This window comes from Gobio gobio, assembly GCF_949357685.1.
Source record: "Gobio gobio genome assembly, chromosome: 14".
Taxonomy (NCBI): Eukaryota; Metazoa; Chordata; class Actinopteri; order Cypriniformes; family Gobionidae; genus Gobio; species Gobio gobio.
This window is the reverse complement of record NC_137107.1, coordinates 44,960,866-44,981,847: the sequence shown is the minus strand read 5'-3', so window position 1 is coordinate 44,981,847 and position 20,982 is coordinate 44,960,866. Positions and strand designations below refer to the sequence as shown.

At 35.4% G+C, this 20,982-nt stretch overlaps 2 protein-coding genes across 2 annotated transcripts; one reads left to right on the top strand and one right to left on the bottom strand.

Moving 5' to 3' along the window:
* Positions 1-235: 235 nt before the first annotated feature.
* On the bottom strand, positions 236-7,300 carry nsa2 (NSA2 ribosome biogenesis homolog). Its single transcript, XM_079835034.1, has 6 exons — positions 7,143-7,300; positions 3,952-4,139; positions 3,707-3,857; positions 1,296-1,475; positions 624-816; positions 236-535 (listed from the first exon to the last, which is right to left on the bottom strand). Exons 1-6 carry the CDS (start codon positions 7,143-7,145, stop codon positions 468-470), a joined length of 783 nt encoding a protein of 260 aa, XP_079691160.1. The 5' UTR covers positions 7,146-7,300; the 3' UTR covers positions 236-467.
* Positions 7,301-7,504: 204 nt separating this feature from the next.
* On the top strand, positions 7,505-20,982 carry spout1 (SPOUT domain containing methyltransferase 1). Its single transcript, XM_079835035.1, has 12 exons — positions 7,505-7,594; positions 7,765-7,804; positions 8,579-8,704; positions 11,273-11,432; positions 13,131-13,220; positions 13,303-13,352; positions 13,432-13,562; positions 13,642-13,714; positions 14,256-14,354; positions 14,451-14,553; positions 17,085-17,232; positions 19,894-20,982. Exons 1-12 carry the CDS (start codon positions 7,538-7,540, stop codon positions 19,966-19,968), a joined length of 1,152 nt encoding a protein of 383 aa, XP_079691161.1. The 5' UTR covers positions 7,505-7,537; the 3' UTR covers positions 19,969-20,982.

The window sequence follows — 20,982 nt, the reverse complement described above, 5'->3', positions numbered from 1 at the left end:
AATACTTTTGTTCGTCTTTATAAATCTTTTGAAGCATCAACGTGGTAGTTGTGTAGCTGTCGAAAATCTCTGATTTCATTAAAAAGATCTTAATTTGTGTTTTGAAGGAAAGTCTTACGGGTTTGGAACGACATGAGGGTGAGGAATTAATGACCGAAATTTCAATTTTGGGATGAACTAAACCTTTGAACACAGCATGTAGAACATTCATGAATAAATAATGAATGCAAAGAGAAACAGCTGAACATTTTATTTGAAAATAAACAGCACTTTATTTCTGATCCACATGTGTTTGTGAGCATTGGGTCCAGATGAGAAGACGAAAATCCATCAACTGTCTGCCAATCATCTGGTTTTGGTGATTTCATGATTTCCAGTACGCTGACAATGACAACAGTATTCCAGGCAGGAGCCGTTCCCGGCTGTACTCGGAGGCACAGTTCCATATTAAACGCTTCAGGTGTCCATTAAACAAGCAACACAGCATTAATGCAGCCATCATTTTCCGGGTTATTCGTCACCTGGGCGTATTTACCTGAAACACAACATCACATTTCATTTTTCACTCTGAAACACATTTTTAAGTATCGCATAGCCAAAAAAGAAGAGCCAATCAGACTCACCCCAGATGACCTTCCCCCCCTGCGTGACCAATCCGAGCTCACTGACGTTGACCTCAATGACTGTTCCCTTGGTGATGACGCCCAGCGTAGTGTACAGGGAGGAGGAAGGGTTCTTCTTCACCCCCAGGATGGGCAAACAGAACGTGGCCTTCAGTTCAGGATGAGTGACGTGTGCCTTCTTAAACCTCAGACCCTGTAGACATTTACAATCACAATATGTGGTAACTCTTTACAATAAGGGTCCATTTGTGCTAATGTGTTTATTAATCTTTGTTCATGTCAGCATTTACTGATACATTACTAAAATCAAAGGTTGTATCTGGTAATGTTATTTAATGGACCTGAGCAAACATGAACTAACAATGAACAGATCTATTTTATTAACGAATGTTAACAAAGATGAATAAATACTGTAACAAATGTATTGGTTGTTGTTAGTTCATGCATTAACTTATTGTAAAGTATTAACAAATACATAAATATATACATGGTATTAACATATAAAAAAGTACATTCATAATATAAAACAATAATTACACATTTTAAATAATTACTGAATTTTTGAAAATAATAATAATAATGCACTTTTTATTTGGCCTTTCTATTCTTACAACTCAGGATATTATTTTTATCCATATTCCCCAGCCCAAGACTGTGTGTGTGATATCTTACCATAGGTCTGATGAAGCGCTCATATTTGGGCGGTTTGCGTGTGAAACCGTCTCCTACGAAACAGACTTTGGTCACCATTCTCTTCCAGGCCTTTTTCTGTCTCTTTCCTGTACGGATGACTTTCAGAACCTCGGTTTCACCCTGGGCTCGAACCTTCGGTAAAGGAACCTCCCACTTTCCCTAAAGAAACATATCAAACAAACCTTATAGTTAGTATGGACACCTCACAGATAGGACCAGACAACATGCTTCAAAACGAAACGGGATATAAAAAAAGAAAAAAAAGAAGGACGGGACTTGATTTAATCAACTGATAACTGACTGGATGGGTCTAATTTTAGGTTTATTTTAATCTATATTTTTCTCTTGCAAGTTCCTTTGAACAATATCAAAAGATAAAGCAGAACCTTTTAGCTTTCACTTTAGTTCAGGGTCCAATTCTCACTATTATCTAGTTGCTTATTAGCATATTACTAGGATATTGTCTGTTTATTAGCACTTATAAAGCACATATTAATGCCTTATTCTGCATGACTATATTCTACATCCCTTAATCCTACCAATACCTAAATTTAACCACTACCGTACTAATTATTAATAAGCAGTAATTAGGAGTTTAATGAGGCAAAAGTCATAGTTAATAGTGAGAATTGGACCCTAATCTAAAGTGTGACCTCAATTTCATACATTTGCTCGGGTACTAAGTCGGTTATTATCGTTAACTAAAACTATTAAAAACATTTATGTGAATTGAAATAACACTGAAATAATATAAAATGTAAATATTAGTGGAGACTAAACGAAAATTTGAAATGTTGCCTTGGCAAAAAACTAAATAAAAGTAAGAAATAAAAATAAACTTAAATAGCAATAAAATAATTAAATGACAAGAGCACATAAGGAAATTACTAAAAATGAAACAAATTAATATGACATGAAAAAATATGAAAATCTAATTCAAATTCAAAAGCCAATTCAAAATATTAATAAAACTATAATAAAATGAATACTATCAAATCTATTAATCGCATCTATCAAAACAATTCACACACATATACTGTATGAGGGTCCATGACATGACATGTATTGTTTGTGTCCGAATTTATTATTTTCCTAAACATTTTTTTTTAATAAATACATGTCACATATCAAATTGATCTACAATATTTCCTTTATAAGATACTCTTTTAATTTTTTTTGAAATTCAATTGACTTTTTGAGTTGTGTTTCAAAGACCTGAAGAAAAATGTCAGGTGGTGCGACCAGCAAATTTACATTAAAAAGTATCAATTCCCACTGCAATTGCAAAATGAAGAAAAATATAAATGTAAGCCATTATATAATGTATACAAAAAAAAAAAAACCTAACTCCTTATGGAAAATTGTGTTCTGAACACATAGAAAAGTGTCCGTATATGAATTGGACTAAAAGGGCAATACATAAAGAAATGGAAAGGGACTTTACCATGTGATATGCATTTTAGACACTACAATGGTTCATATGTATATTGTATATGTGTATCATTTTAAATTAATATATGGTCGCACCACCTGACATGATTTTCTGGGTGGTAAAATCAGAAATCTTGTTTAATAATGAATTAATGCTGTCTTAAAACCAATATGAATCAACACCATACATTTTTTGGACATAAAAATGTATTTTAAAACTCTTTTGCTTAAAATTATTATTGTTTTATCTTAAAAATATATATAATTTTTTCTTATTTGTCATTGACCCATAAACAACTTTTATATAAACAAACTTTTATGTTAGATGCAATTAATTAATTTCTTCATGCCCTGAAAAAGCTTATTGTAACTAAGTATACGAAGACCATGAATATGCAAATGAGCCCTGCCTCCACTCACTCACAACAGCTCAGAGAGCCACTCGGTCGGGTCAATGGCAAGTGGAAATAATACTGGTTTAATTCAGCCATATTCTGTATGTTTGAACCAGAAACTGATTCAGAAGAGTGAATTAAACAGGCTCATCTACAAGTCGATGTATCAGAACGGTAATTTGTTTATCGCTCTTTACAACATCTGACACATAACGGTAATTAATGATTAGCCTTTGGCTTGCCTAAACAGCTAATAATGTGATGCTAATCTTACACAAACTATGTTCCTGTTCGCCATCTCAGAGTCAGACAGCTGCCTTCTAACAATCAGTTTCCTTTGAACTTCATTGAAAGTCGGTGGAGAAAAGCCCCGCCCCTACGTTGATGGGATTGTTACATGTTTGTGGCGGCAGGAAACGCGAGGTTTCAAACTGCATTTTTAAGACTGTGTTTGGTACACTGTCGTTTTAAAGTGAAATTACTCAGCAAGGGTGTTGACTGTTGAATATTTTCACTACAGGGGGTCTGTAATATCTTAAATCTGCTGTCCGATTGGATACTCACAGCCTTCTCTTTCCTTTTCTGTTTGATCATATTGGAGAGAACTTTGGCGCGTGATTGGCCCTCTCTGTCCAGCAGGTAAGCTGGCACCGCCCCCTCTGGTGTCTTGTCATCGTCCTTCTGTTTGCTCTTCCTCTGCTCGTGCATCTTAATGCTGTAACGCAAATAAACAGGCAACAGGTCATCAACAGGTCCTCCCTGACATTTAGCCTATATCTAAAGTGAAGCTGATAGTAAGAATAGCTCACGTCTTCTTCATCTGGATCTTCTCAGCGTGTCTCTGTTTGTGGTAGAGCTTGGCTTTGAGGCCGATCATCTTTCTGGCTTTGTGTGAGCGCTCGTGCGCCTCACGGCTTTCCTTCTTCCTCTTCCTCTCGTGGTGGTCCAGGCGGTAGCCATGCCGCTTGCGATGTAACTCGATGTGCTCGTTCTGAGGCTGTAGACAAACACAGGAAACTTCATGAATATTTGATTTCGTCTGTAGGTTCAACTCTCACATTTACACTCAGTTGTAATACTGACTATTAAATGTTTTCCCAAATATGAATCTATAAACATCTGATCATAACTGAACTTAGTCCAGCTATACGTCATATAAAGGTAGTCATGGGAAATATATCACTGTATGTAACAAGTATTACGCATCACAAATCAAAGTGCAAGCAAATAGCCAGATATAAACACAAAGATAACATGCAAATCAGCTGAGCTCCTCAATGCTGTGACTCACTGGGGTTTGTTATAACAATATCAGATGAATCAGAAATACAAGCTCCGCCTTCATAGTAATGAGACACAGTTCTTGCATAATGTAACTTAGGTATTACCATAAACATAGGGGGAAAAAGATGGCTAGAACAATATATGGTTTTTGGTATATATGATACAAAAATGCCTTTGCCCACATATCTAAATGTAGGAAAGAAGTTGAATAAGCCCTATTTCTAAAAACGGTGGAGTGTTCCTTTAAAAACAGTAATGTTTTCAGACTTTTGACCTATTGACTAATATATATATATATATATATATGTATGTATATGTGTATATGTATGTATATGTGTATGTGTATATGTATGTAATATATATATGTATGTAATATATATATATATATATATTAGTCAATAGGTCAAAAGTCTGAAAACATTACTGTTTTTAAAGGAACACTCCACCGTTTTTAGAAATAGGGCTTATTCAACTTCTTTCCTACATTTAGATATGTGGGCAAAGGCATTTTTGCCTCAGTGCATGCATTGTTTTAGTTTGGCAGGGTCGCCGCTAGCTTAGCTTAAGCATAATGAATGGAATCCTATGTTGCCAGCTAGCATGTCCCGAGTAAAAGTGATCCAAAAACCCCCCACCTAATTACTTCTTGTGGCCTGCGTATTCACAACAAGTACAAATAGCGATGCAGATTAAGACTAGGCGACATCCTAGGTAGATATTGACGTGAGACTATATTATGGGGAAGCACAGGCGAAGCACTGCTACTTGGGCGCAGAGATATCACGCAACACATGAAATCCCACAACTTCCGTCAACATACCGGCGTGAATAATAGCTGGCTATTTTTCATACAGTACATGAATGGCGATGAACATGGCTGATTTTGTGAGAGACGAAGAGGGTTACTTCTTAGACAGTCAAGATCCAGAACCATACCTCTATGAGCCAGAGTTTTCAGAAGAGGAGCTACGCCTGCGTGCTTTGGAAATAGAACGACTGGAGGAGGAGGTTGCGATCGCTCAACAGCCGGAGGACGTGAGGATGAGAGCCAGCACGAACTGGTGGTGTGAGTGTGGTGGAAAATGTCACTGTATGCCAACTGAAATAGAGTGTCTGTGCTGTGGCGAGTGGGACAAGTTACTGCCATACGGCTCAACGCGTCAGATCAAGATGAGCGTGCCCGCAGTTGTGTCACAGCTACTGAGGATTTCACGGCGTTGATCCATCCTGCAGTACTCTATTTTTTTTCCCGGTGTGATAAAGTGAACTGGAAAAAACGCCCCACGCCAGATAGACCCAACGGACAGCTGTCCACAGAGTAGGTGATTATTTTAAACAGGACGCATGCAATGCAATACGCAGGCAATTACCATGTTTGCTGTAACTTCTCAAAATAAACAATCCAAAAGATAAGACACTCGGTGCACGTCACGCAGGTATGTTATACTTTTCCCCCCGTTTTTTTAGTTGCGTTGCTTCGCCTGTGCTTCACCCTAATATACAGTCCCAAGTTAATATCTGCCTAGATATTTTTGATCACTTTTACTCGGGACATGCTAGCTGGCAACATAGGATTCCATTCATTATGCTAAGCTAAGCTAGCTGCGACACTGTCAAACTAAAACTGCATGCACTCATTGCACTGAGACAAAAATGCATTTGCCCACATATCTAAATGTAGGAAAGATGTTTAATAAGCCCCATTTCTAAAAACGGTGGAGTGTTCCTTTAATGTTTTTGAAAGTCTCTTCTGCTCAGCAAGGCTCACTTATTTGATCAAAAATACAGAAAAACAGTAATATTGTGAAATATTATTACAATTTTAAACGTTTTTTTTATTATATACTTTAAAATATAATTTATTCCTATGATCAAAGCTGAATTTTCAGCATCATTACTCCAGTCTTCAATGTCACATGATCCTTCAGAAATCATTCTAAGATCATTTATTATTATCAGTGTTGAAAACAGTTGTGCTGCTTCATATTTTTTTAATAACATGATCATTTTTCAGGATCCTTTGATGAACAAAAAGTAAAAAAAAAAGAACAGCATTTATTTAAAATAGAAAAGTTTTGTAAAAATATACACTACACTACTGTTCAAAAGTTTGGGGTCAGTCTTTTTTGTGTGAAAGAAATTAATACTTTTATTCAACAAGGATGTGATAAATTGATAAAAAGGGATAGTAAAGATTTATATTTTGAATAAATGCTGTTCTTTTTAACCTTTTATTAATCTGTAAATTCAGACCAAAGTATCACAGGTTCCAAAAATATTAAGCAGCAGCACAACTACTTCAAACTTTGATAATAAATCAGCATATTAGTATAATTCCTGAAGGATCATGTGACACTGAAGACTGTAGTAATGATGCTGAAAATGTTGCTCTGATCACAGTTATTAATTACACTTTAAAGTATATTAAAATAGAAAAACATTATTTGAAATAGGTTTATTTTTTGTATATTTGATCAAATAATTGCAGCCTTGGTGTGCAGAAAAGACTTCTTTCAAATACATTAATAACAAAAACCATAGGTTGTGTGTGTGTATATATATATATATATATATATATATATATAATCTGTATGTGTGTGTGATTATTACGCACAGATACGACTCATTGGAAACATAAACACACACAGCCACATGTCAGCCAGACTCGGGCTAAACAAAGACATTTACACGACACTGGCAGGATTCTTCTTCTTACCATGATGTGATCGGTGGTGTTGAAGTGTTTATAGAGCTGTCTGTTGTTGCTTAGTTCGCTCTTTGGTGTTTATCGCTGATATTTTGATGGTTTTATTTAAGACTCGAGTTCGCGATGTTCTTCACTCAGAGTCTGTTCTGTAGAGGAAGCGCGTCTGTAAAAAGCGTCCGGTCACTACAGCGATATCTGCAAACCTACGCCTGTTCTGATTATTAACCACGCTTCATATATATTCAAAAATTATATGTATGACATATGTGTTTATTAATAAAGTAGGTAATGTCCGTGGTGCAAAACAGCAAATAATTCCGTGTTTGCAAAGAAACCTTAGGAACCAAATATTTGAGTCTTTGTTCTCTCGAGGATCACTGTAGACGTAACACACATAGGACAGCATGGCTGATGAACCTCCAGTGAAGAAAATCAAACCAAATACAGTCTTAAATAAAGAGGTTTGAACTTATTTTGTGGTTTTCACATTACTGTGCTCTTTAAACATTTGAAGCTATAAAAATGAACGTCATTACCAAGCTGTTTCGTGTCACATTCATGATTTAAAAACGAATAAATACCCTGTTTATGTCTGTTTAACGTAACGTGTTTATAATATTTTCATTTGTAGGGTGAAGAGAGAGTCAACTGGAAGAAATGGAAAGAACAAAGTAAGTGACAGCTTGAAAATATTCTACGTTTAAAGAGTTTTTGACATTATCAAGCTGAGAAAAAAAATATTAGAAAGGTACTAGATCGCATAAAACATGTAAAGCCTGACAAATGAAATTAGTATTTGAAATTAAACTGTTTATCAAACATTTAGACATAATATAAAATAAAATGCTGAAATATGTGTTTTATGTTTTATATTATATTTGTTCCATATAATATGATATAAAAAATATGGAGCTCAAACTTGAGGAAAAACACTTCACATTTTATTAAGAGGCCTTTAATGAAAGTCAGTGAGATCTTTATAACAGTATAACAGACTAAATACATAAATAGCATATAAATATCAGTCATCACTGTATATCTGCCAATAGTATGTCTTCTTAAGATATTTAAATGCTTAGTTTTATAATCAAAGCTCTGAAATTTTAAAACATATAATGCAATTCAATGATGATTGGTAGATGAACAAACCTTCCTCAAAAGCCTGATGATCATATTTGATACTCTCATTTGAACATTGTTTTTTTAAATAATAAATGTATGGATAATCTAGTAAACCTAAGCTGCTTCAGTCCAGTAAGTGTTCATCTTGAAATATTATGGCGTTTTTACAACCAAACTGGCCTTTTACTTGTGTGCGGCCTTAGAAATTATATAATGTATCAAATATGACACAAGAGGCTTTGTAGTATTAAGATTATGATGTAAAGCTCCTCTCACGGTCATATTAAATTGTTCATTGTTGCTGTCTGTGTCTTCATCCCCAGAGAAAGAGGAGAAGAGACGACGGAAAGAGAGCAAACTCATCCAGAAGCTGGAGAAACAGAAGCAGAAGCAGGAGAAAGAGGAGGAAAATAAGCAGCAGGTTCAGCTGGAAGAGAAGGAAAGTAAAGGTGAGCAACACTGCAGAGCTTTGGCATATTCAAAATTGCAAACTACCACCACTGCATCTCACTGTAATGTGTGCTAGACCACGGCTTTTCAATCTCTTAGATCAGAGTATTTTTAAACTGGGGTCCCGGGACCCCCAGGGGGCCGCAAGGGAGTGACAGGGGGTCCGTGAAAAAAGTCTAGAGAAAAACTGTAAAAAAATAAATAATAATTTGATTAAAATAAATGAATAAAGCAACAAATTGGATCTAAATAAATAAAAAATGTGTTTTTTTGTGAATGTGAACCTGGTCAAAAATGATTAGTTAGTCACTAATCTATTAAAATAGATTAAAATAAATAAAATAAAAATGTGATTCATATAAATAAATAAATATTTTATTAAAATTAAAATAATTAAAAATAACAATACATTACTATAGTGGTTAGAACAAAATATATAATAATGTAACTGAAACCAATTTTAGATGTATTATAATACTTTTTCTGTGTATAAATTAAGTGTTTATAAAAGACTTAAAATAAATAAATATAATATTTATACATTTTTGGCTGGGGGTCCCTCTCAAAGGGAGGAGCATATTTGGGGGTCCGTGGCATCTAAAAGATTAAAAACCCCTGTCTTAGATGTCACTGACTCCCAGATATGATCATCCTTGTGCAAAGGACCCTCATGTTAAAATGAAAAAGGTTTAATATACTTTCATGTAATAATATAGTTTAGTATAATATATAGTATAATATAGTAATAATATAATTAATTCATGATCATGACAGGCCTAACTATAGTACTATGTTTAATTCATTATTATTGTTGTCAAAGTTATATATCTTATTTATTTATTTGTACATTTTCCCCGACCCCAGTTTGAAAACCCCTGTATTATACTCCTATATATTCTAGCTGCACGATTCTGGATAAAATGAGAATCATGATTATTTATAATAGAGAACAAAATAACATGTAAGAGACTCTGGCAAAATGTTCATTGCTGCAGTCTATTTAAAATATATGTTATTAATTTGAATTAATTATTTAAAAAACAAAACATAAAGACACTTGTTTCATTACTGGATGAATCAGCGTTTTTGAACAAATCTCTTGAATGAATGATTCAGTCACAATTTAACAGTCTACTGGTGTAACGATGTAATCGATACAATCAATATTTGAAGCGTCAAGTTTCTTTCAATAGGTGATTTTCTCCATTTTGATCGCTACTGTGTTTATATCTGAACTATAAACTTTTATCTCAGTACTTCTGTGATAATATGAATTATTGTAAGACAGAAATGCGGATACTGTTTGTGAAGTAGTTTCATAACGAAACATGACAACTGCTCTCTCTGGCTGAGTGGCAGCACCAACACAGATCTGAATGAAGCGCTGTGATCGTACTTGTCAGAGGTTTAAAGCAGCACTAGGTAGTTTTTGCTCTCGGGGTCCCCCTACAGTTGAGAAACAGTATTGTCCTCTACTACTGTCGTAAACTGTCATCCTACATCAGTGGATGCATCGCACGTGCATTTGTTGACATGACAACTATGATAGCCCTGAACACTGCAGGAGGAGTTCACCTGTCTATGGAGTTCACATGCAGGTGTTTTGCTTGCGTCGCGTGTGAAATGTCTTCATCCCAGGTACAGTGGCATATGTTTCAGCATGTCATATGAATATAATTTCATGGGTTTTATTTTTTTTCAAACGCCAAATGATCGCGATGCTCACGTTTACAAGTCAGCGTCATTATAGTAGCCTAGTCTATTGGTTCCCGTTTTACGGAATCTATATGATACTTCAATTCAATGTTTGAGTGATAGGTAATAGGCTAACCATATTTCGTCAATATTATATTATCAAGCTACCATAGATGAATCTGCAAATTTGAAAAATCGATTTGCATTATAGCTTGAGGCAAGACAAATAAACCAATACCACAGACATGTTAGGTATCCTAAAATATGATTTTGTATGTATTACGTATTTACTTGCAAGAATATTGCCCCTCCTCCCCCAGCTCACGCCAGCCAGCAAACGCTGCCCAATGTTGATCCTCGTCCTGCCTTTAATCCGATCACTTTCTCGTTTTCTCTTTTTGCTTTCCTCAGACAAAACCTTTGCTTTCTTATTTTTCTGTGCTGCTTCGGCCATGACTATAACATTCGGCAAACAAATGATTTGCGAGCGATTTTTTCACGCACGTCCGAATTGGAAGTGGGGGTGGTGGTGGTGGAAGTGACGTATATGCCGTAAAGCAGTCTAATTTTGTAGTTCTTTTTGTTCTCGGGTTACTACCCGAAACCCGAAGTTTAAAAGTACGATTAAAAACGATACAGACCCTGTCAGGCTATGGCAGACGTGTCATTCAACCTATTGTAAGTCGATGTATCATCACAAGAGGTTTGAAAATATATTATAAAGGTTGAAAAGTTACCTTGTGCTGCTTTAATAGACAGAGGCGAATCGTTGTAATTTAGGAATAAGATCACGCGGGTGTTTAACGATTAATCGTGCAGCTCTGTTACATATAGTACAATACCAAAGTAAAACCATCCTCTTGTCTCCTCAGGTCGTGTGTATACGTTGAGTGTGGCTCTGCCTGGCTCAGTGATGGACAATGCTCAGTCACCAGAGCTGCGGACGTACCTGGCGGGTCAGATCGCCCGGGCGTGTGGGGTGTTCTGTGTGGATGAGGTGGTCATATTTGATGAGCTGGGAGAGGATGCAAAGTGAGTCGCTACTTTGATAGTTTTTGTCATTGATTACACAGCAAACTTGACAACAAATTCTGTGATTTGCAAAATAGGCCTAATATTACCTAATTTGATGATGCAGAGTTAAAGCTATTATGCGCAGTTTACATCACATACAGTTTGAATGAAGATATTTCAGCTTATACATCATATTCATCATATGTACATGCGTGTGTATGTGTGTACCGGTCGATGTTTAAATAAAAAAAGAAGTCTCTTCTGCTCATCAAGGCTGCATTTATTTGATCAAAAATACAGTAAGAACAGTAAAACTGTGAAATATTATTACAATTTAAGTTAACTGGTTTCTGTTGTAATATATTTTAAAATGTAATTTATTCTTGTGATCAAAGCTGAATTTTCAGCATCATTACTCCAGTCTTCAGTGTCACATGATCCTTCAGAAATCATTCTAATATGAGGATTTGATGCTCAAGAAACATTTATGATTATTAAACATGGTGGTGCTGCTTAATATTTTTGTGGAAACTGATTTTTTTTTTCTTGTCAGGATTCTTTGATGAATAAAAAAGTTAAAAAGAACAGCGTTTATTATAAATAGAACCTTTTTGTAATATTTATTAATTCCGTAAATGTCTTTACTGTCTTTTTTTTTTTTTTAGCAATTTAATGTGCCTTTGCTAAATAAAAGTATTAAATTATTATTTTTTTTATTCTTTAAAAAAAAATCTTACTTATAATATATTTCAACATAAACCAGTTTAAACTCTAATACTATTTCACAATATTACAGTTTTTACTGTTTTTTTTTGTTGGATCAAATAAGTGCAGCCTTGGTGAGATTAAGAGACTACTTATAAAAACACACACACACACACACACACACACACACACACACACACACACACACACACACACACACACACACACACACACACACACACACACACACACACACACACACACACACACACACACACACACACACACACACACACACACACACACACACACACACACACACACACACACACACACACACACACACACACACATATATATATGATATGATCAGTTCATCAAACTAACAGAAGCAGTCAAATGTCAAAGGTTTCTGTTTTAATTACAAAAAAAGTATACATTTATATTACAATCTGCAAAATATGTTCAGTTTTTATGTCAATTAAATGACATATAAAGTGTCCATTTAATGTCAAATAACTTATACTATATAACTATATAAACACAAGGTTATAAATAGGCTTTTTTTTCACAAAATCTCTAATTTTCTGTCACTGTGTGGATGCAGTAAAACACCCACAGATGAAGCCGAAAACATCTGGGTTATGTTTGCATTCACCGGCATGTAATCCTAACCTTGATATCATGGATTAGGCATTAAATAATGTAATGTATGTAAAAATCGCCTGGGAGTTTATCTAATGTTTGTAACCTGGTTCAAGGAAGAGAGGAATCATGTCATTTTGGCAATTTTTCTTCTGATTAAGGGGTAATGCAAGACTTCTTCACCTTACAAATGGTTGTCAAAAGCAAAAATGCTACAAATTGCATGTCATATTTTGGGCTAAAGTTAAAATAGTGCACTATTTTTTGTAATGAACATCCCAAAATTATTTCATTCAGCAAATATGATGCAGTGTTATCAATTTGAATGCACAGTTCAAGCTTCAAAACATGATTTTCATATTTCAGGACCGTTGAGGGAGAGTTCAAAGGCATTGGTAAGAAAGGCCAGGCCTGCGTCCAGCTCGCACGGATCCTGCAATACCTCGAGTGTCCACAGTGAGTGCTGTCTCAATCAGATTTATGTGATATTAATGTGCACGTAGACCTTTAGGCATCACCACGTCTGTGTTATGTGCAGATACCTGCGGAAATCTTTCTTCCCGAAGCATCGAGACCTGCAGTTTGCTGGTGAGTATCACATAATCTAACACTGATCCTGTTTTAGAGCTGAACGTTTGCAGAATCAGTGAAAACGGGTGTGTTTCAGGTCTGTTGAATCCTCTGGACAGCCCGCATCACATGCGCATGGATGAGGAGGCGGAGTTTCGAGAGGGGGTGGTGCTCGATCGGCCAAGCAAACCGGGCAAAGGGTCCTTCGTCAACTGCGGGATGAGGAAGGTGTGTGTTTCAAGAGACACAGACTGATCGGTCTTTCAATGAACAGGAAATTACCTCAGTCTGTTTAATCTATCTACAGGAAGTTCAGATCGATAAACAGCTGAAAACTGGACTGAGAGTGACCGTACGGCTCAACAAGAGTCAAAAGAAAGGTATACACACATTTTGTGTTTTATTTTATATCCTATAATGCCCTGTTTTACAAGATGTAAAATAAGTCTCTGATGTGCCCAAAGTGTGTATGTGAAGTTTTAGCTCAAAATACCCCACAGGTCATTTTTATAGCATGTTAAAATTGTCACTTTTTGAGGGTGAGCAAAAATGAGATGTTTTTGTGTGTGTCCCTTTAAATGCAAATGAGCTGCTGCTCCCGCCTAAATGTTCTCGACTACAAGAACAATTCCTCTTCTCAACATGGCCTTGTTGCGTGTTCCCGGGGGCGGGGTTTATGTACATTTTAGGGTTTGTGATGTCAATAACCCAGGAAGAAGCTTGTTGTAGTCCCTACCAGCTGTTTGTTGTAGTCCTTAAAAAGCTGTTTCTTTAAAAGAAAATATCTCCCTTTGCTTTCAACTTTGCAGATGTTGTTTATGCTAAAACGGCAACATTACACACTAACTAAAGTAAAATAAAGTCAAATCATTCCCTTTTAAAATCTGTGACATTTATTTGAACCCTGTGTGTGTGTTTCAGAGGGGAAAGTGTATAAAGGTGCAGTCGTGGCTCCTCATGTCCCGAGGACAGAAGGTGGGCTGTACTGGGGTTACAGTGTCCGCCTGGCTTCCTGTCTCAGTGAGTTCTTCACATTTATTCATCTTTTATGTCATCCTTTATTCTCCAGCAGCGAATAAAACTGAAATTGAGTCCCTCTTGTGTGTGTTTGTGTAGGCGCTGTGTTCACAGAGTGTCCGTTTAAAGGCGGATATGATCTGACCATTGGCACATCAGATAAAGGAAGCAGTGTTGATCATGTCACTCTGTCTCCATTCAAGTGAGTTTTGCACAGGTTTCTGTCTGTGTCTTATTTGATGGCTGATAAATGCATCTAGAACTGTCTCACTGGGACGTTTGCTATTACATATTTTTAACTTATTCTAAACCACAAACAAACTACATAATTTTAAAGCTTTTGGACTCTAATTTTCATATTTGGCGATTGTTTTGCCATAGACATGATAAACTCTTATTGTAATTATTAAAATTTTCAGGGATCAGCATTTTCCCCTAAAAGTGATCAGGCAGACCAAACTGTAAGTCGTAGAGACTTGAAACTTTGAGGGTTGGTAGTACCCATCCCATCTACAATGTCACCCTGATCGGCCTGACGTGGGTGCTACAGCGGTCAAAAGTACGAAATTGCTCATGACTCCTAAACCATTAAGCGTAGGCTTTGGTGAAATTTTCAAGTTTTTGGGATTTTGGCCTGATCAGAAACAAACCAGTGCAGTAAGATTCTCTGGAGTCCGATTATCATAATTGTATATAATTATAAAAAACTAAGTAGAAATTTCGATTTACTAAGGGCCACCAAAACGTTCCAAGTGGGCGGAGCCACTTTTACTAAAATGGCTGAACGGAATTAGATATTTTGACCGAACTCGGTACACATATCTATGGGCTCAATCTGGACGTGTGAAAAATCATGCGGCGACTGGCCACTCATAACATGGAAAAACAAAAAAATGGCTATACATTTCAAGTCTAATTGACTTGAAAATTGGTATGAGTTGTCTTTGCCCAAGGTGCCAAGATTGCGTTTAAGTTTTATGGAGCCTGACATGCTGAAAAAAAAAAAAAAAAAAAAAAAAACAATATATATATATATATATATATATATATATATATATAGTTTTTTTTTTTATTTTTTTTTATATATATATATATATATATATATATATATATATATATATATATATATATATATATATATATATATATATATATATATATATATATATATATATATATATATATATATATATATATATATATATATATATATATATATATATAAAAATATTATATAAATAAATAAATATTGGGGCCACAGATTAAGAATTAATTCCCTTGATTTATTAAATAGTTTTGAGGGAACAAATTCTTAATTCATGGCCACAATTTAACTCAAACAAGGAACGGATTAATAAATCATGGCTATGAATCAAGAATTTGTTCCCTCATTTTACTAAAACATGGCCACGCTGTAATAATTTGTTTCGTCCCCTTTAGGGAATGAATTTGTCAAATGTGGCCACAATTAACAAATTCATCCTTAATTCATTGCCACAATTTAACTAAAACTAGGGGACAGTTTAGTAAATGGCTAGCCTGGATCCCTGCCGAACGTAGCTCCGCCAACAACATTTGAGGTCGGGAAGTTCAGACTGGACTTGATCCGTTGTGGAGCAACTATGCTCGAACCAGAGCTGTTCGGACCAATCAAATTGTCAGGGCGGGCTTTGTGCGGTGATGGACAGATGATCCACAGTAACGTAATCATCACGTCACCAAAGAGCGCTTGGGTTGAATTGGTTCTAATCCTAAACGGAGAACTTGTTCGTATATATGCATTCACCTTCACTATTTCTCTCAAAAATGATGATGATGGTGTTGGTAAGTACTCCGTGTATCCTTAAATTATTTTTCCAACACCGGCAAAGATTGTTCACACTCATCTTCTTCTTCTACTTCTTCCAGCGTGCGTGCAGTTCTGTTGACAACTATGCATCGTTCAACATACGTCACTTACTCCGTTGCTCTGATTGGTTGTAGGTCTATCCAATTGAGTGCAGAGGCATTTTCGCCCCAAAATCACAGCCCAATGGAGCAGTATCAGATTCATATTCTGATTATGATGTCAGGCTAGTAAATCGCGGCCACAATTTATTAAAACTAGGGAACAAATTTTAAATTTGTGTCCATGATATTTATATTTTTGTTTGCATGTCATGTGTAGGGTACGATTTCATGCCAGGTTTTCAAAAGATAACATCCATGTTTAAAATATAAAGAAATACGATAAATTTTCCATTTGTGATGCGTCATGTCTTGAGCATGACCTATAATGCACATCTTTCTGCATTTCCTTTTACGTGTTAGTTAAAGGTTGGATTCACATCAAATACTGCCATTCTACTTCTGTAAAATGTGTAGAAATATATGTAATTTACTTCAATCATGTGAGACATGGGTGGAGCTTGGAGGTCAACTCGTGGAAGTGTTTGGTACTGCGCCCAAATTAAATCTTACTGAAAGTTAATTTTTGGAGATGTCAACCTCAAATTTGGAACACATTTTGTTTAGAATTATGGCTTTGATTTTCTAGCATAAAACATGTTTTGCTAAATATTTACTTTTAAAACTTACTTTTGCTTTCAAAAGTGACTAAACTATGGTATTGTATCTAATTATGGCAATTTAAGTTGGAAATGTGATTTTCAGGTTGAAGAAGGACTGACAGTTGATTTTAAATATGCTGTTTTGATTTGCTGAGAAATATAACATAACTCTGTTCTCCGTCAGGCACATGCTGGTGGTGTTTGGTGGTCTCCAGGGGTTAGAGGCCAGTGTTGATGCCGATGAGAATCTGCACATCACTGAACCCAGCGTGCTCTTTGACCTTTACCTCAACACCTGTCCCGGACAGGGCAGTCGCACCATCCGCACCGAGGTGAGGAGAGAAAATGCATATTTGTTCATTAAAAATTGCTATTGTTGGGCGGGGTTTACTAAATGGATTTCTCGATTTTAGTCGACTCTCATTTTGCTAAACCGATATTGATACTTAAATCCCAAGAATCGATGCTGTTTTCAGTCGATGTGTGAACAAAACTTCTCTAAACATTTGTAGCACACCTACCACCCAATCAATCACAATAAGCTTTGTAACTTATGATATGAAATTGATAAAATATAATATATATATTAAATTCTGTACTTTTTCAAATGAAATTCAAATAATAAATGCTGTTTTTAAATCAAATTTGCCCTTTAATGTGGTGTGACAGATCGCTTCTTAGGTCACCTGATGGGGTTTTGGTTTCCTTGCCACTGTTGCCTCTGGCTTGGCGTGCTCAGTTGGGGACACTAAATTTTTCAACTAAACATCGAAATACATCTAAATAATAAACTAAATTAACCATTTAAACTAAATTACTGATCAAATTATTGATCTAAAGCCCACACTGTCACTGTATGATACTTGAAATTTTTCCAGAATGGCTATACAGCTGAATAAAATTATGCTGCATTATTTTCCTGTTTAACACTGTAAAGCTGCTTTGAAACAATCCACATTGTTAAAAGCGCTATATAAATAAAGTTGACTTGACTTGACTTCTGTTCATGCGAAGCGCACGTAAACCAATAATTTCTTCCTCTTTACTAGCAGTTATAACACAAAATAAACATGAATGAACATCAGAAGGTATGTTGAAAGATACCGTACAACTTACTGAAATGCATCTAGTCTCATGTAATCTCTTAATCAGTGTTTCAACAGCGTAAAGACGTCAATAAAACAGCTTGTGAACAATGTCATGTAACTACATTTACCTTAGGAATGCCATTCAGTGAGCATACACTTTAGTCAGACATTAGTCAGATAGAAAAGTGAACTCTACAGAGCAGTGCTTTGATAAATATATACACTATATTCATTCTATTTTACTTAATCTGTTCTACAATATTTAATGCATGTTTGAATAAATCCCTAATTGGAGTAGAGACAATTATATGTTAAAAAAGTTATTATAAAAACTGACTGATGTGCTATTTAAATGTTTGTATCAGGGCTTAAAAACGGAAAAAAATATCAATCGGTTCACTCCGAGCAGAATCAATATTTTAACGTTTCCGTTTTTGCGTTCCTCAATAAACATTACTGTTCTGAAAACGGTTTGATATGAAAAAATACTGGTTAATAACGTTATTTTAATTTAGCCTATACTTTAAACAAATATGTATAAATAGACTTATTTTCACTCAATAATAATATAACGCATGGTAATTAAACTTGAATATTTAATTCATAACATTTTTAAAACCAGAAATACATGCATTAGAATTACAAAGCATAAACAGCAGACCTGTTTTAATGGAGCGTTAGACAATCGAAAGTGGCTCTTATGCCTAATTATTTTCAGAAGAGTGATAACATTCTTTGTACATAACTTTTTTTCAACACGACTTGTTTTAAAAATTGCATGAATAAAGAATAAATAAACTGGATAACCATTGCTCTTTTAATGCACCGTCAACTGCTAATTTCAAAGCAAACACTGCGCAACACGTCCTTGCATCACATAATCAAATTCAGTCAGCTAATAAAGCTTGATCATTTAATGCAATATAACATATCATTTAATACGAAGCATCAACCGTCTATATAGAAAACATTGACCTGTCCTGTATTGGCAATCTGAAAGACTATAGGAAAAATGTTTGATAGATGCTAGTAGACTTGGACAGGCTTAAACAAAATCCATAAACTAGCCTAAATCAGTCTGTTTGAGCTTAAAGTCTGTACTGCTTATTTAAACGTACGAAAATACTGTCCTCCAATACCTGCGATTTCATTGTAGACCTCAGCGGGGAAAGAAATGTACTTGAGGCATGAAAATAAGCGCTCTGCACTGACGGTAGATTCATAGATGACTGGTGCGCGGGCATTTCACTCACGCTTGATAAGTCAACGTCACATGCTGGACTACTCTATTCATGATTGGTCACTGCCAAATTAAAATATTAAAGAGAACGATAAAATAACGTTATTAACCGGTTAATGGTCATTTCAAATTAACGTTTCTGTTCAGAACGATTCAAATTGATTTTGATTTCGTTTCCGTTTTTGTTCCTCTTAAAATTTCGTTCGTTTCCGGTTTTCGTTCCTTGAACCGGTTCAGAGCCCTGGTTTGTATACAAATCAGCTGTTAATGTAATTATAGTAATGGACCAACTGAAGGTTTCCTGTATAGTTTACTGCATTAGTTGAGAAAAAAATGACGTGTACTGTACCTCAGGGCGGTAACCAACATAGACATTGAGGGACAAGTCCCCCCAATATTTGATGGATTGCTGCTCTGCTGTACTCCGTTGACAAAAAAAATCAGTGAAAAAATCAGTCGTAAGATGTAAGCTAAACATTTAATATTTGACAACTGTTTTACGATAAAAAAAATTCAGTGACCAACAGTAATATCAAGTGATGCAAACTTCTTGACATTTTTTTAATGAGGCTTCACCATTTTGAATAAAAAATGACAATGAAATGTGTGTTTTGAGCAGTGTGTTTAACTGCTGCAGTTCATTAAATGTTTTCTCTTTCATGCAGGAGGCCATATTGATCAGTTTATCAGGACTCAGGCAGAAAATCACAGCTGCGTTTCCTGACCTGTCCAAAGGATGACCACAGGAAGTACATTTTGAAGGACTATAGGAAGTGCAGCAACAGGTTGAGCAGACCAAGTGTGCACTCAAATCAAAAATCTTTGAACTTATGAACTTAAAGTGTAAACATCTTTTGCATTCTTTATCAGTGTACATTTTGTGAATCATTTTGTATTAACTCTATTAGTTTGTAACAGTGAACTGTCATGAATATTATTAGAACCATAAACAAACAAATCATGAAAGTCTGTTTTCAAAGGTATACATTTATTTATTTTTAAGACAGGCATGTAAAGAACATTCATAATGAGCGAAGAGCAAAACAATCAGCTCATAATACTGCAATCATGACTAATAATCATCTTTATCATCATCGTACATACTGATTTCAGTCTGAAACCCTTCATCTCAATACAATTACCCACAATCCCTCTGCCCTTTGAATGAGTGAAAAACAAATAAATTCTCTGAAGGTTTCAACATTACGGGTGATAACTGAGATCATTTCGAGCGGGACTTGAAAATTCAAACGGTTGGGATGTTTACAATGAAATATGTCACTCAAAGCTGCGAGTTCTGCTCATGCTTGTTGATTATTTTAGGCGACATTTGAGATGCAAGATCAACTTAACGGATTTATCAGCTGTTGTACAAATTAAAGGCAAGACATTTAAAGCAGCACATACGTTACCTGAACTACCAACGACTACTTGAGTTCTCCAATGAAAGCATAGTGCCAGAAAAGGCATCGTCCAATGAGAGCAGAGCATCTACAACTCATTGAGAAATAAAGCGATTCGGTCATAGCGTGATATTTAAATGTGTGTGTGTTTGTACACTAACAGCTGTAGCCAGAAAAATTCAAATTTTACAACTGATCAATAACATCAGAACTACTTGGTAAAAAGATCATAATAAACCGAAAGGCCTCTACACACCGCTGACACACTTTAAATACAACATAACTTTTTTTTTTTCTTGAAACCTTTTTCTTGAACTTCACAAAGATATGTCTAGGTCATATTTCACCCAC

What these genes read in the sequence shown, in the direction of transcription:
- spout1 (XM_079835035.1), top strand. Translation starts at nt 7,538, where the DNA reads ATGGCTGATGAACCTCCAGTGAAGAAAATCAAACCAAATACAGTCTTA. An exon ending in GAGCTGGGAGAGGATGCAAA is followed by an intron (nt 11,433 to 13,130) that starts GTGAGTCGCTAC and finishes TTCATATTTCAG; the next exon opens with GACCGTTGAGGGAGAGTTCA. An exon ending in TCGAGACCTGCAGTTTGCTG is followed by an intron (nt 13,353 to 13,431) that starts GTGAGTATCACA and finishes GGTGTGTTTCAG; the next exon opens with GTCTGTTGAATCCTCTGGAC.
- nsa2 (XM_079835034.1), bottom strand. An exon ending in AAGATCCAGATGAAGAAGAC is followed by an intron (nt 3,858 to 3,951) that starts GTGAGCTATTCT and finishes TTTGCGTTACAG; the next exon opens with CATTAAGATGCACGAGCAGA. An exon ending in GGGGGGGAAGGTCATCTGGG is followed by an intron (nt 536 to 623) that starts GTGAGTCTGATT and finishes GTTGTGTTTCAG; the next exon opens with GTAAATACGCCCAGGTGACG.